The 14,845-nt window shown below is 50.6% G+C and overlaps 1 protein-coding gene across 2 annotated transcripts; it reads right to left on the bottom strand.

Annotated features, from left to right (window-relative positions):
• Positions 1 to 943: 943 nt before the first annotated feature.
• NDUFS5 (NADH:ubiquinone oxidoreductase subunit S5) lies at positions 944 to 6,337 on the bottom strand. 2 transcript variants are annotated; one of them, XM_058660840.1, is made up of 3 exons: positions 6,184 to 6,337; positions 4,957 to 5,174; positions 944 to 1,120 (listed from the first exon to the last, which is right to left on the bottom strand). In XM_058660840.1, exons 2-3 carry the CDS (start codon positions 5,170 to 5,172, stop codon positions 1,016 to 1,018), a joined length of 321 nt encoding a protein of 106 aa, XP_058516823.1. In that variant the 5' UTR covers positions 5,173 to 5,174; positions 6,184 to 6,337; the 3' UTR covers positions 944 to 1,015. The 2 variants fall into 2 exon arrangements, with proteins under 2 accessions (XP_058516823.1, XP_004591612.2); XM_004591555.3 differs by having other exon boundaries at positions 6,306 to 6,327.
• Positions 6,338 to 14,845: the final 8,508 nt, after the last annotated feature.

The raw sequence follows: 14,845 nt of genomic DNA, 5'->3' as shown, positions 1-14,845 counted from the left end.
GGCCATTGAATGGGCACAAGAACAATCCTTCCAGGAAGAAAAAAATGGTGCTCAGAAAACTGGTCAAATAAAAGGGGACCCTCATCTAATACCACACACACAAATGAACTTAAAACTGCAGGGGCAGGGGCTGGACGTAGCGCTTAGGACTCTGCTTGGGATGAGCACAGCCCGCATCAGAGCGCCTGCTTCGCTTCGGCTCCAGCTTCCTGCTAGTGTGCACAATGGGAGGCGGTGGAGGACGGCCCTCGCACTCAGGCCCCGCCACCGATGCGAGGGGGCCCGACAGCTGCAGGCTCATGAATTTGGCCTGGTCCAGCTCTGGTCGCTGAAGGCGTTTGGGGAGTGATAAACGGATAGATTTTTTGCTTTTCAAATAAAGATTTTAGGTGCCAATGCAATGACATACCAGGCTAAATCTCCACCCACAGTGCTGTCAGCTCATGTCCCAGCTAATCTACTTCCAATTTAGCTCTCTGGGAAGGCAATAGACATAGCTGACTGGGAATAAACTCCTGGCTTTTTTTTTTTTTTAAAGATTTATTTATTTTGGGCCCGGTGGCGTGGCCTAGCGGCTAAAGTCCTCGCCTTGAACATGCTGGGATCCCATAGGGGCGCTGGTTCTAATCCCGGCAGCTCCACTTCCCATCCAGCTCCCTGCTTGTGGCCTGGGAAAGCAGTCGAGGACGGCCCAAGGCTTTGGGACCCTGCACCCGCGTGGGAGATCTGAAGGAAGTTCCTGGCTCCTGGCTTCGGATCGGTGCAGCACCGGCCGTTGTGGCTCACTTGGGGAGTGAATGATAGGACGGAAGATCTTCCCCTCTGTTTCCCCTCCTCTCTGTATATGTGACTTTGCAATAAAAATAAATTGAAAAAAAAAAAAAGTAAACTGCAATCTCATTAAGGCATAATTAAAAAAAAAAAAATCAGAACCACCAGGGTGCCAGGTTGGTGCAATCCTTTATTTTTACACACTGTGACAAAGAGGTTTGCAGTGGCGACGTGTCCCAGAAGCTCAGGGCCGAGGCTCCTCGGTGCCCAGGTGCTGGGGCGGAGGGGTGTACTTTCCTTCCTTTATCAGCTTATCCCTCTGCTGCCTGATGGCTTGCATCCTTTTTATCTGTCAAAGCAAAAGACAGCTCATGAGGGGAGCACCCGGCACATAGTGAGGCCTCAGCGGGGACGGCGGGCCAGGCTGGGTTTCATCTTCAACCCCAGGCAGCATGTCCTCCTGCAGGACCTGAGCTGTGGCCCACCTCTCCAAGCTTGTAACAAACACACACAGGGTAGCAATACCTCCTTGCAGCCTAAGAAACAAACGTCTTTAACATATTCAGGACAGACCCAGTCCCTTGATCCATGAATTCTGCATTCATGGAAACAACCAGTCAAGCCCCAACGATCCTGGGGAAGAGTCTGGGGGCGCTGAGCAGGCACACACCTGCTCTCCTGGTCATGACCCTCTAGGATGCCTGCTCACCTACTATGCGCATTTCACGACAACCCAGAGCTAACCACAAACACTATACCACTGCAGAAGAAACTGGGGCACCTGCGGATGTCGGTGTCCTTGGGGTGCGTCCTGGAACCAGTACCCTACAGACATCAAGTTACGACTGCATCTATAAGAACCTTTGTGAAATATTCTTGTGCACATGAAAGCCTTTATTTTTATTTTTTATTTTCATTGGAAAGGCAGATAAACAGAGAGGAGGAGAAACAGAGAGGAAAATGTTCCATCCTTTGGAAATTCCCCAAGCGGCTGCAATGGCCGGAGCTGAGCCCATTCGAAGCCAGGAACCAGGATCCTCTTCTGGGTCTCCCACACAGGTGAAAGGGTCCCAAGGTTTGGGGCCGTCCTCGACTGCTTTCCCAGGCCACAGGGAGCAAGATGGGAAGTAGAACTGCAGGGATTAAAACTGGCACCCATATAGGTTCCCAGGGAGTACATGGCGAGGACTTTGGCTGCTAAGCTTTGCGCCGGGACCATGAAAGCCTTTTAAGATAACAAAGACAGGGCCTGGCACGGTAGCCTAGCTGCTAAAGTCCTCGCCTTGCATGCTCCAGGATCCCACATGCACACCAGTTCATATTCCAGTTACTCCACTTCCCATCTAGCTCCCTGCTTGTGGTCTAGGAAAGTAGTTGAGGACGGCCCAAAGCCTTGGGATCCTGTGCCCGCGTGAGAGATCCGGAAGAAGCTTCTGGCTCCTGGCCTTGGGTCGGCTCAGCTCCAGCCATTGCAGCCTCTTGGGAAGTGAATCATTGGACAGAAGATCTTCTTCTCTGTCTCTCCTCCTCACTGTGTATCTGACTTTCCAATAAAAATAAATAAATATTAAAAATAAATACAGCTATGATCTCACAGCTTCCGGTTTCCCAACCTTTCTAGGTGAAGGCAGTGGTGGTGCTGACTAGGCAACAGAAACATCCAGTGTGAGGTCTCAGCACACTGGGGGTCCAGGTGCTACTCAGCCCCCAGTCGCCGTCAAGCTCCGAGGTCTGCCCCTCCCTCTCCAACAGGTTACATCAAAGTCAGGCTAAACAAAACTCTCAAAGCCACCCAGCGAACTGGCCCCCTGGATCCCGTGACGTAAACTGACTAATCCAATGGCTTTCCAGCACAATGAGAGTAAAGGACAAATCCCCCTAGGGGCTTACAGGGTATCCTCTGAGCTCACCTCGGAATACCTTTCCTGGCTCACTCCATTCCAGCTCAGGAACCCCTGCCCGGCTGCTTCCGCTGCTGCCAACACTCTTCCATCCAAGGGGCTCACTTCTTTTTTTTTCTTTTTTCTTTTTTTTATTTTTTTATGATACAGTTCCATAGGCTCTGGGATTTCCTGTCTCCCTCCCCAAGTGCCCTCCTCCCCCACTGATTTCCCCATGTACTACAATGGGTGGTCTGGCTTGCTTCTAGTAGGCTGCTCACACAGCTTCCTGTGTTATCTCTGTCTGATTTTAAGAGAATCCACTCAGATCTAGTCCTAGCACTATTTAACTGATTCATTTTTCCTGCTGTATTTATCATGGATTGTCACACTGTATTTTCATGTTTGTTAATTTTTTAAGATTCATTTTTTATTGGAAAGGGAAATTTGTAGACAGAAGGACAGAGAAGGATCTTCTATCCACTGGTTCACTCCCCAAGTGACTGCAATGCCTGGAGCTGAGCCAAACAGAAATCAGGAGCCAGGAGCCTCTTCTGGGTCTCCCAAGGGTCTCAAGGCTTTGGGTCATCCTCTACTGCTTTCCCAGATCACAGCTATGGGATGTGAAGCAGCCGGGATCCCACTGCATGCAAAGCAATGATTTAGCCACTGAGCCATCGTGATGGGCCCGTACTTCCTTCCACAAGACTATATTGCCCATGAAATTAGGCTTATTCCTGTGCTCCAAGTGCCCTCAATAGTATCTGACATCATAAATGCAGCAACAAATTTTTTTTTTTAAACAATGACTAACTTCCTAAAGCCATGCAGAGCTGGTATATTCAGAGAAACACTCATTAACTTTAAACAAGCAGTCAGGAAATTACTTCAGTGGAAAAGCTCCAGTATCCTGGACACTGACACAAACATTAGAACCACTTTAAAAAGACCACACATTCTTGGCCCAGAGCAATTGCTCAGTAGCTAAAGTCCTTGCCTTGAACACCCCGGGATCCCATAGGGGCGCTGGTTCTAATCCCGGCAGACCCCCTTCCCATCCAGCTCCCTGTTTGTGGCCTGGGAAAGCAGTCAAGGACAGCCCAAAGCCTTGAGACCCTGCACCCACGTAGGAGACCCAGAAGCTCCTGGCTCCTGATCAGCTCAGCTCTTACCACTGCAACCACTTGGGGAGTGAATCATTGGACAGAAGATCTTTCTCTTTGTCTTTCCTTCTCTCTGTACATCTGCCTTTTCAATAAAAATAAATAAATCTTAAAAAAAAAAAAAAAAAACCACACACACAAGATGTCAAGACACTTTGTGGGGCTGCTGCTGTGGTACAGTGAGTTAAGCCACTGTCTGCAGTGCCAGCATCCCATATGGGTGCCTATTCAGAATCCCAGCTGTTGGGCCCAGTGCAATGGCTCAGTGCTAAATGCTTGCTTTGTATGTGCTAGGACCCCAAATGGACGCTGGTTCACCCTAGCTGATCCCAGCTGCTGCACTTCCCATCCAGCTCCCTGCTTGTGGCCTAGGAAAGCAGTCGAGGACGGCCCAAAGCTTTCAGACTCTGCATCCATGTGGGGGACCCAGAGGAAGTTCCTGGCTTCAGATCTGACCCAGTCTGGCTACTGTGGTCACTGCAGTAATGGCTCAGCAGATGGAAGACAGATTTCACTGCGATTTTTCAAATAAATCAGCCTTTAAGCAAAGAAGCAAGAGATGTGCTGTGAGCTAGATGGCTGAGAGTTGGCCAGATATATAATCCACTCAGAGTCCCTCAGTGGCGCTTCCTGCAGAGATCAACGCCAAGCCAGTACCTGCCGTTACCCCAGGCCTTCCACATTTGGCTGACTTTAATCAAATACCAACAGCAGATATTAAACAGTATCTTTAAAATTTCTGATCCACATAACTGTTAGAAATTTAACTGGGGGTTGGCATAATGGCTCAATTGGCTAATCTACTTCCAAGCACTGGCATCTCCTATGGGTGCTGCCGGTTCATGTCCTGGCTGCTCCACTTCCCATCCAGCTCCCTGCTTGTGGCCTGGGAAAGCAGTCAAGGCCAGCCCAAAGCCTTGGGACCCTGTATCCACGAGGGAGGCCTGGAGGAGGCTCCTGGCTTCAGACTGGCTCAGCTCCAGCCACTGTGGCCATTTGTGGAGACACTCATCAGGTGGAAGATCTTCCTCTCTGTAAATCTGCCTTTCCAATGAAAATAAATTTAAAAAATAAAAACGTAAAAAGGTGTAGCCCCAAAGAAACAAGGAGATAATTCCACTCCCCCACACACCATCTCCTACCGTTTTCTGGCGAAGCATACATTCCGTGAGATCGTCATATTCGATCTTGCATTCCTTCTGGGCCCGGATACTTCCAATCCCATGGGCACACTCGATCCATTCCTTTTCAAAAGCATGGCATCGAGATGGGATCTTGAAGGGCTGCTCTGCGCTTTGGATTGTCAACCCTCGATCCAAGTTAAGGCCAAACCTCTTCTGCACATCGAAGAAAGGCATGGCTGTACAGGGAGAGGAACACATTGTTAAGGAGGCCACAGCACAACCGCGAATCACAGGAGAACATTGCGGACCCCACCCACGGCCGCCGGAAGGCTGCTGGACACCACTGTCCCACGCCATCTCACGCAACTTTCCCACTCGGCACGTTTGTCTAGTTCAAGGTAGATGAGCGACATCTATGCCTTCCTAACTCAGGGAAAAGAGAATGAAAACTACACAAAGCACGAAAGTCTCATCACACCATTCTGTCAAAACCCGAAAAAAAAAAAGTTGGACTAAATCATCATAACTCTTTGAAGTCAACCTGGACAAATGACAAAAGAAAAAAGAAAGAAACGAACTAGGCACAAAACAGTCCCTTGCCTATTTCTACTCATTCTTTCTGGATCAAGCTGGCCGGCGGCTGTCCCGAGACGACCCCCTGTGCTCCCCGAGCATCCTCAAACTCCAACCTGACTAGCTCCTTGGAGGTCTCCCCTAGAGGAACCGAGCGCTCCAACTGGCAAGACATGGAATCTTCAGCAACCAGAATGCGCAGCAATGACAACAGGGTCCTCTTAGCAGCGTGTGACGGATGTGGGGAGACAGCTAACATACACGGCAGGTGCAAGACCACGCCGAATAGAGAGACAATGATGGGGAGGCGGCTGCTCGCATAGACAGAACACACGTCCACACGATCGCCAGGGTGCGGGGATGGACACCTAACTTCTGAAGTCGCCTTCCATTTTTCAGACACCTGCTGAGTAGGAAAGCTCCAGGTGTTGAGATGGACGGAAGCAGCAGCTCCGACCGCGCGCGCGCGCACACACACACACACACACACACACTGGGAACCTTCTAGAAGGAGGACAGTGGACTTCAAGCGGGGTCGTTGGTGCTGGGCAGGGCCGGGCCAAGGAGCGTGGCCCTGAGCTCGAGCGAAGCCGGGACGGGCGCGGGGAGCGCTGCGGGCTCCGAGGCTCCGAGGACATGGTATGGGTGCAGGGGCCTAGCAAAGCAGCCGACCTGCCTCGGACTGCGGTTCCCTGGGGGAACCGGCCACCCCGCAGGCCGAGAGCACGCTCCGCAGGGAGACCTCCGCAGGAAGCGTCTCGGCCAGGGAGCCGCGCGGACGAAGCAGGGCCTACCGTGCCGCCGCCGCCGCCGCAGTGCCCTTGTCTCCGCACCGGCCCGAGCCGCACGACCGCCGGCCAGCGACGCCGACGCCTGCCGCAAAGCACGCCGCAGCGCGACGCCGGCAGCCCCGCCCCGGAAACCATAGAAACCTCGCCCTCTGCAGGCCCTGATTGGTAACAGAGCCCTTCGTCCGGGAGTTGCCGCTTCTTCCTGGCACTGTCCCTGGAAGTCTCAGGAAGGCTGTGCTTGGTCAGCGACGGGGGAGAAGGCGAGGGGAGAAGGAGAGGGGAGGCTTAAAGAAAGGTTTTGTGTCTAAAAATTCTTATTGACTTGAAACGCAGAGTTACAGAGAGGGAGGAAACGAGAGATTGTCCGTCCGCTGGTTCTCTCCCCAATGGCCACACAGCCCGCGCCGAGCCAATCTGACGCCAGGAACTTCTTCTGGGACTCCCATGTGGTCGCAAGGGCCCCTTTTTCCTGGAAGTGGAGCAGCTGGACTTCTACTGGTGCCCATATGTAATGCTGGCACCACAGGCAGAAACTTAACATGCTACACGAGGGCACCAGCCCCCCCAAAGATTTTTTGTTTTGTTTTTAATTTTTTTTATTTGCGAGGTTGTTTACATAGTGGTAGGGATGCATAGCCATGGGGAGCACTGATTAGGATGGAGAGGGTCAAAGCATGGGGATAGGTGAGTGGGACAAATGCTTCCAATTTTCCTTTTCTTCCCTTTTCTTCTGTATCTGAGGCGTGTCCCCGGGGCAGGGGATGAGGGAGAGGGCACTCCCCAGCTACTAAACATCAGTACTTGGGCATGGGGGATGTCTACTTGATATCATCTTAGGAACCCTGATGTAGAGAATGTTCTGAAGGTAGTGAGTGCTTTTGCCGGTGCTGAGACGCTGTTGGTTTCACTGCGCCAAGGTTGAGGAAATCCTCCCAAGGTCCATTGGCTGACAGACTGTACCCCAGTGCATATGCGCGCCCAGATACTTGCTGCCAGAGTTCAGCCAGGAGAGTTTCCAACCAGATCTGTTCTCCATTTCCTGACACAGTACTCAGTGTCCTCTGCAGGTCCAAATAAGCCATCTTGTCCCCTGTATACGCCTGGGCATGCTGTCCATTGCACAGGCATCAGCGATCAAGGAGACCAGGTCCTGACACATGTATTCCAAGGTCAGATCCAAATCCTATGGTCCTCCTGTGGCTGGAGTTTTGAGTCCAGCAGCCTACTTTGGGAGTCCCCCAAGAAACCTCAGCTGGGCTGTCCCCAGGCCTGATTCTTGCATATGCTAGCCAGCACAGGGTCTGGTTCAGTGTGTCACCGATATTAAACTAAGCACACAACAGGGAGACTGCTGAAGCAGAAATGCTGGCCACAGCCCTGCCCAGGAATGGCGGATCCCATGGACTGTGAGCGCAAACCATGTGGGGACAAGCTACTTCTGTGTGAATCTGCAAAAGCCTCAGTAGCCTTACCAGTTAAAATATTCATAATACCTACAGATGAAAGCACTGAGGCCATGGCTTGGACAGTGAAAGGACGAAGTAGTCACTGTTCTTTGCTGAACTTCTGCAATTGCCCCTCTATTCTAGAACCTTCGGTGGCTTCCTTTGACTATGTCAGAGCCTCCTGAATGGTGTGGTGCAGGGACGGGAATGCAGAGTGTGAGATATGATACTGTGGGAGAATGGGAAGAAAATACTAGAACATTTATATTTAATCTTAGAATTTTGACTTTCGGGCCTGGCGCGGTGGCCTAGCAGCTGAAGTCCTCGTGTTGAACGTGCCGGGATCCCATATGGGCGCCAGTTCTGTTGTGCTCAGATTTTGTGATCCCCAGAAATCACCAGGAGTCTGAAGTCGATCCAAGTGCTCAAGGATGGTTTATTCAAGCTTGGCACATCCGAGCCTGGGTTCTTGGTTGAGAGCAGGTAGCAGCCAACTGAGCGATGAGCAAGCTGGCCGGCTGGGACTAACACCCCTTACTGGAGTGTGGCCCCGAACAGCACATTCATAGGGTTTTTATAGGGACAGTCCACAATAGCTTGAAAAGGGGCAATTCACAATAGCCTGCAAGGTGAGGGGAAATACCACACATTCCCTACCTATGTTGGCTGGACAGCCCTTGCCTCCAGCAAGTAAGGGAAGCACCCACTTAATTACTTGTAGCCACCTATGAGATAACCAGCTTAGGTGGGCTTTGATTGGTAAGAATTGGGGCCAATTGGGCCCGGCGCGATAGCGTAGTGGTTAAGGTCCTCACCTTGAACTCTCCCAGAATCCCATATGGGTGCCGGTTCTAATCCCGGCAGCTCCACTTCCCATCCAGCTCCCTGTCTGTGGCCTGGGAAAGCAGTCAAGGATAGCCCAAAGCCATGGGACCCTGCACCCGTGTGGGAGATCTAAAGGAAGTTCCTGGCTCCTGGCTTCAGATCGGCACAGCACCAGTCATTGCGGCCGTTGCAGCCACTTGGGGAGTGAATCATCAGGTGGAAGATCTTCCTCTCTGTCTCTCCTCTCTGTATATCTGACTTTGTAATAAAAAAAATAACTAAATCTTAAAAAAAAAAAACTCAGCTGCCCCTTTTGCTTCCTCCTTCCCTCTGCTCTGTGCGAAGGGGGCCCTGGAACGGATTTTCAAAAAAAAAACTTCTTATAACTATGGACAACTTGCTGATATTATTCCACCAGCGGGTGGGTGGTTAGCAGTCATCATCTAACAAAAAGATCAAAATAAAAAAATTTTTAAAAAGAATTTCGACCTTCATTTTATAAGTATTTATGAATGCATAATGTCACGCAGTTGCACATACAAATAACTTATGAGTGAATAAATATTTGGGGTTTGGATTGTTTTTTTTTCTTTTTGAATATGAGCATCAAAACTTTTTCCTTTTTTTGGAAAACTTTTTTTTTTCCTTCCCAGCTGGCCAGGCAGGAAATCCTGGGACCAGAATTCACTTTGTCCTTTTCTTTCATCCACTAATTATCCACTTTTCATCCACTTTCATCCACTAATTATCCACTTTTCATCCACTAATTATGGCCCTAATTCTGTTGAATGGGTCCTTCAACAAGTTTCTCTTTGATGTCTTCCCACGTTCCAGCTCCTCATTTTATCCACTTGCGTGATTAGACATCCTATCACACACACGTGACAGCAGCATTCCTCAGATCCCTCACACTGCAACAGCACAAAGAGTGCACCCTGGACGCCTCCGGGCCCAGCAGGACTCCCTTTAAGGAAACTGTAACAAATGCATCTAGACAAGTAAGTGGCAAATGACACTTGATTTCAGTAACAGGGATGGTGGATGGAGTGTGGGAAATTAAAAACAAAAGGTGGCGAGGGCTACTCAATTCCATTGCCTTTTTAAAAAAGATTTATTTTTATTTGAAAAGCAGACTTTACAGAGAGAGAGGGGGTGGGGAAGAGAAGAGACAGAGAGAAGAGATCTTGCATCCACTGGTTCACTCCCCAAATGGCTGTAACAGAGCTGAGCTGATCTGAAGCCAGGAGCCAAGAGCCTCTTCAGGTTTCCCATGCTCTGAGCCATCCTTCCCTGCTTTCCCAGGCCATTAGCAGGGAGCTGAATGGGAATCAAGGTGTAGGATTAGTTTGCTGCGCCACCACACCGGCCCAATTCTGTCTTCTTATTGCTATGAATCAGAGCCCCAAACCGTCAAATTCTCAGCTTTTGCAAGAGAAGCTAGAAATCTGTTATGGCTTAAATGTGAAAACCCACACTTTAAAATACGCAGCAACTTACTTTTTGTTTCTTTGCTTTTCATGCTGCTCAGGGCTGATGGTTTAGCACTGCAGGTTAAGCCAGCCCTCAACACGGGCATTCCATACGAACACAAGTTTGAGTCCCAGACGCTCCACTTGTGATTCATCTCTCTACCAGAGAAAGTGCCTGGGCAAGCAGCAGAGACTGACCGCCGTGCTATGGGTCTCCATAATGAATTTCCAACATCCTGGCTTCCTGTCATTTCTGGAGTGAATCAGTAAATATGACGTCACCCTATTCCTCCTCTTTGCCTGGTAATTCTGCCTTTAAAATAAGTCTTGGAGGGGCCCGGTGGCGTGGCCTAGCGGCTAAAGTCCTCACCTTGAATGCCCCAGGATCCCATATGGGCACCGGTTCTAATCCCGGCAGCTCCACTTCCCATCCAGCTCCCTGCTTCTGGCCTGGGAAAGCAGTCGAGGATGGCCCAAGGCTTTGGGACCCTGTACCCGCGTGGGAGACCTGGGGGAGGTTCCAGGTTCCCGGCTTCGGATTGGCGCGCACCGGCCCGTTGCGGCTCACTTGGGGGGTGAAACATCGGATGGAAGATCTTCCTCTCTGTCTCTCCTCCTCTCTGTATATCCGGCTTTCCAATAATAATAAAACTAAAAAAAAAAGTAAGTCTTGGGCCCGGCGCGATAGTGTAGTGGTTAAAGTCCTCGCCTTGAATGCATCAGGATCCCATATGAGCGCCGCTTCTAATCTCAGCAGCCCCTGATTCCCATCCAGTTCCTGCCTGTGGCCTGAAGAAGCAGTGGAGAATGGTCCAAAGCCTTGGGACCCTGCACCCATGTGGGAGACCCAGAGGAAGCTCCTGGTTCCTGGCTTCGGATTGCTCAGCTCTGGCCGTTGCGGCCACTTGGGGAGTGAATCATCAGGTGAAAGATCTTCCTCTCTGTCTCTCCTCCTCTCCGTACATCTGCCTTTCCAATAAAAATAAATATATCTTTTTAAAAAATCTTAAAACAAAAAAGCTAGTTAAACAAAGGCAAGAGTAGAAATGGAGGTGAAGGTGCCACTGAAGTAAATACATTTGGAGTCCCGCGCAGGCACGCAAAGGACAGTATTTCGAATTCCGATGAGTTAGTACCTGGTTTTGCTCCATTTTCCTATTGGTGCTTTAGTAAAAGATAGATCCAATCGTTGCGCAACCACTTCCAGGGCCCTTCCCACCTGCCGCAGCCCTTGGGGCGTTCTTGGGACAAGGTGCTCATGAGGAACCACCGGTTTGTTTCTCCTGGGTTGGGAGTGGACTGATCCTTCAGGGTCTGGCTTCCTACCAATTCCAGATCCCCGATCCCAGCGCGTACCATCTTTCCCGGCCATCCAGAATTTTCCTTTTGCTTCTAAGCTTTGTAAAGGAGTGATCTCTTCTGCCAGAAACGACCCCACCCACTGGCTGCCCCGGCTGAAGCCCTAATATTTCCTGATCCATTTTCTGAGGATAACGTTCCTAAGTCTTCGGGCAGTAGGCCTTTCCGAGGTCCCACTGGCCGTGGAAGGTTCCACTACTTACAGTGTGGACACGCCGGCTGTCATTCTCTAAATCGCCTCTTTGAACGAGACTACGACTCCCAGAAGCCCACGCGGGAACCGAGCTTGTGCCGTTGCCATGGAGCCCGTGGGAGGATGCTTCGACGTCACAAGCGAGCTCAAGAGAAGTGCTTCCTTGAGAGGAAAGGTTCGTCTCTGGTTATCCCATCTCACGGCCTCGTTTCGTGGTTTTGCTTCGTGGGAATGTGTGTTTATAATGAAACTAAAGGATTTTATGCTCCGCGTTTTCGCCGGCCCCACCCTCCCGCTCCCGTTCAGGACACGGTGTGCCCGCAGAGGAAGGCCTGGACATTTTAGTCCAGGGCCCCCAGGCCGGCCCTGTGAGCAAACCTCGACCTCAGTGGACTGTGTGGCCTGCAGATCGCAGCACGTTGCGGGGAGACGGTGAGTGTGCAAGCCCTCCCCCTCCCGCCAAGCCCCAGTCATTGTGCTTTAGGGCAGAGAAGCAAAGCAGTCCGACAGGGCCTGGAATAGAATGGAAACCAGCGTGGCCACTAACAAAGCGTGCCATCTGGCGGTAGGGGGAATAGCTAGTTGGACCAGTAAGTCAGCAATCAGGGAGGTAAACCGAACTTGGGAGGGAGCCTGGCACAGGCTTCTTGTGGACGGGGGAAGTGTCAGGGAAGGCTGCATTCCTACAACTCCTCTCATTCTGATATATGACTGCGTGAAGCACACACAGCCTGAAGCTCTGGCCACATGCTCTTTTTATTTTTCATTTTTATTGGTAAGTCAGATATACAGAAAGGAAGACCTGTCCACTGAACACCAAGTGACCGCTATGGACGGAGCTGAGCCAATCCGAAGCCAGGAGCCAGGAGCTTCTTCCGGGTCTCCCACGTGGAGGACAGTTTTGGGCCTTCCTCGACTGCTTTCCCAGGCCACACAAGCAGGGGAGCTGGATGGGAAGCGGGGCTTCCAGGATTAGAAAGGGCGCCCACATGGGATCCTGGCGCATGCAAGGTGAGGACTTCAGCTGTTAGGCTAAGGACCGGGGCCCCTGGCTACACATTCTCAGTGAACAGACTGGAGTCCACATTCCCAGGCACAGATCAGAACAAACTAGCTGGAGAGACCTGCAAGAGCAGCTGAGCAGCCCAACCAATCGCCTGGTCTCTGCAGCTCATGAAACACCCGCGAGCTTGGTCACACTCCCACCCTTAGACTCCAGGCTGCCCTGTGCTTTACACCAGCTGCTGAGAGCCTACGGAAGGCTTACATATGCTTGACCTGGGAGTTGAGAAGACCAGGAATGGGTTAACAACTTGCTCCCAAGAGCTCAGTAGTCCCTTGAGTCATCCAGACACAGGCATACCTTGTACAACTTTATCATACAGAGTGATAATGGTTTTTCTTAATCCATTTAGGCAGCAGTTGGTTCCTTTTTTTTTTTTCCTTTCAGTTTTTATTTGGAAGGCAGACTTACAGAGGAAAGGTATCTTCCATCCACTGGTTCACTCCCCGGATGGCTGCAATGGTCAGAGCTGAGAGCCAGTTCAAAGCCAGGAGCTTCTTTTGGTCTCCTATATGGTTTAAGGGTCCCAAGGACTTGGGCCATCCTTGGCTGTTTTCCCAGACCATAAACAGGGAGCTGAATTGGAAATGGAGCAGTCGGGATGAGAACCCATACCCATATGGGATGCTGGCACTTCCAAGTGGAGTATTAGCCTATTGAGTCACCATGCCAGCCCCTTTCTTCACTTGTAAATCTTGGATTAACATTCTCTAGCTTGCCTGTCTTGCCTCACAGACAATGTAAGTACCTCCAAAGCAGGGCCCTTGTGTGTCTAGTTCAGTGACAACACTTCCAGTGCCTAGAACACCTGGCAAATAGTGGGCGCTCAGCAAACATTTATTAACTGCCTTGAAGGGAACACAAAGGCAATAACAATCTTTACAGTAAGCACATAAGCATGAGATTCCAGAAGATCACAAAGGAGCAGCATAAAAAATATTGCTTGAATCAGTGTTGGGGAGTCTTGAGGAAAATTCTTCAGTTGTCCAAGCAGGAGACAGATCCACCTGTATTCGGTGGATTTAAAGGAATCCATTCCCGGGGCTGTGAAGAGCCACTAGTGGCTAAGGGGACCTGGATTAGGTGAGGGGCAGACATGAACCAAAAGGAAAAGAATTTTTGGAAAGTTTACCTACGAGGAAGAGAAAAACAGCAAGAATGACGAGCTATAGTCTTTCTCGGCAGATGGAGCCATCGCCATGTTGACCACACCACTGGACAGGCCTTTGTTAGTTTTGACTACACACAAGAGGTGCCAGGGTCGGAGATAGGGCAGTGTAGGTGGTTCTGGCATCCCATACAAGCTGCTCCACTTCCCATCCAGCTCCCTGCTTAGGGCCTGGGAAAGTAAGAGGATGGATGGCTTAAGCTCTTGGATCCCTGAACCTACAATGGGAAACCCGGAGAGTGCTCTGGGTTCCTGGCTTTGCACTGGCCCAGCTTGAGCCATTGGAGGCATTTGGGCAGTGAACCAGTGGATGCAAGATCTTGCTCTGTGACTCTTTCACCTTTCCAGTAAGCAGTGCTTAGGTCAAGTGTGCTCTAGTTGAGTGACCGCCTTTGTGTCCTGCACCCAGCTCTCAGTTTTCCAACTCATCCAGTTCCACAGCTCAAAGGCCAGGCTGCCAGCCAAGGCCTTCTGTCCCTAGCCCCCACTGCCTAGGCACCTTGCCTCTCTTCCCAGACTTCTTTCTACTCCAGTTACACAAGAATGCCCTCCACCAAGACTTCCTACCAGTCTGTTTACTAAAGCACTAATTCCTGAAGCCTCCCCGAGACCTAGTCACCCTTTTAAGGCTTGCTTCACCCCATTTCCTTCCATGAGGGCCTTCCTGATTGCTCTTAACCAAAACTACCTCTTCATTTCCTTGGGTCACTACCTGTGCACTGATAATGCTTTTTGCTGGGCCTGGTGCAATAGCATAATGGTTAAGGTCCTCGCCTTGAACGCACCGGGATCCCATATAGGCACCGGTTCTAATCCTGGCAGACCCACTTCCCATCCAACTCCCTGCTTGTGGCCTGGGAAAGCAGTCGAGGAAGGCCCAAAGCCTTGGGACCCTGCACCCGCATGGGAGACCTGGAAGAGCTCCTGGCTTCTTTAAAAAAACAGAAAGTATATATATATTTTTTTAGATTTATTTTATTGGAAAGGCAGATGTACAGAGAGGAGAGACAGAGAAAGATCT

This window comes from Ochotona princeps, chromosome 2, assembly GCF_030435755.1.
Source record: "Ochotona princeps isolate mOchPri1 chromosome 2, mOchPri1.hap1, whole genome shotgun sequence".
NCBI classification, from domain to species: Eukaryota; Metazoa; Chordata; class Mammalia; order Lagomorpha; family Ochotonidae; genus Ochotona; species Ochotona princeps.
Note: the sequence above shows the minus strand (reverse complement) of the source record. Positions and strands in the feature narration are given on the sequence as shown.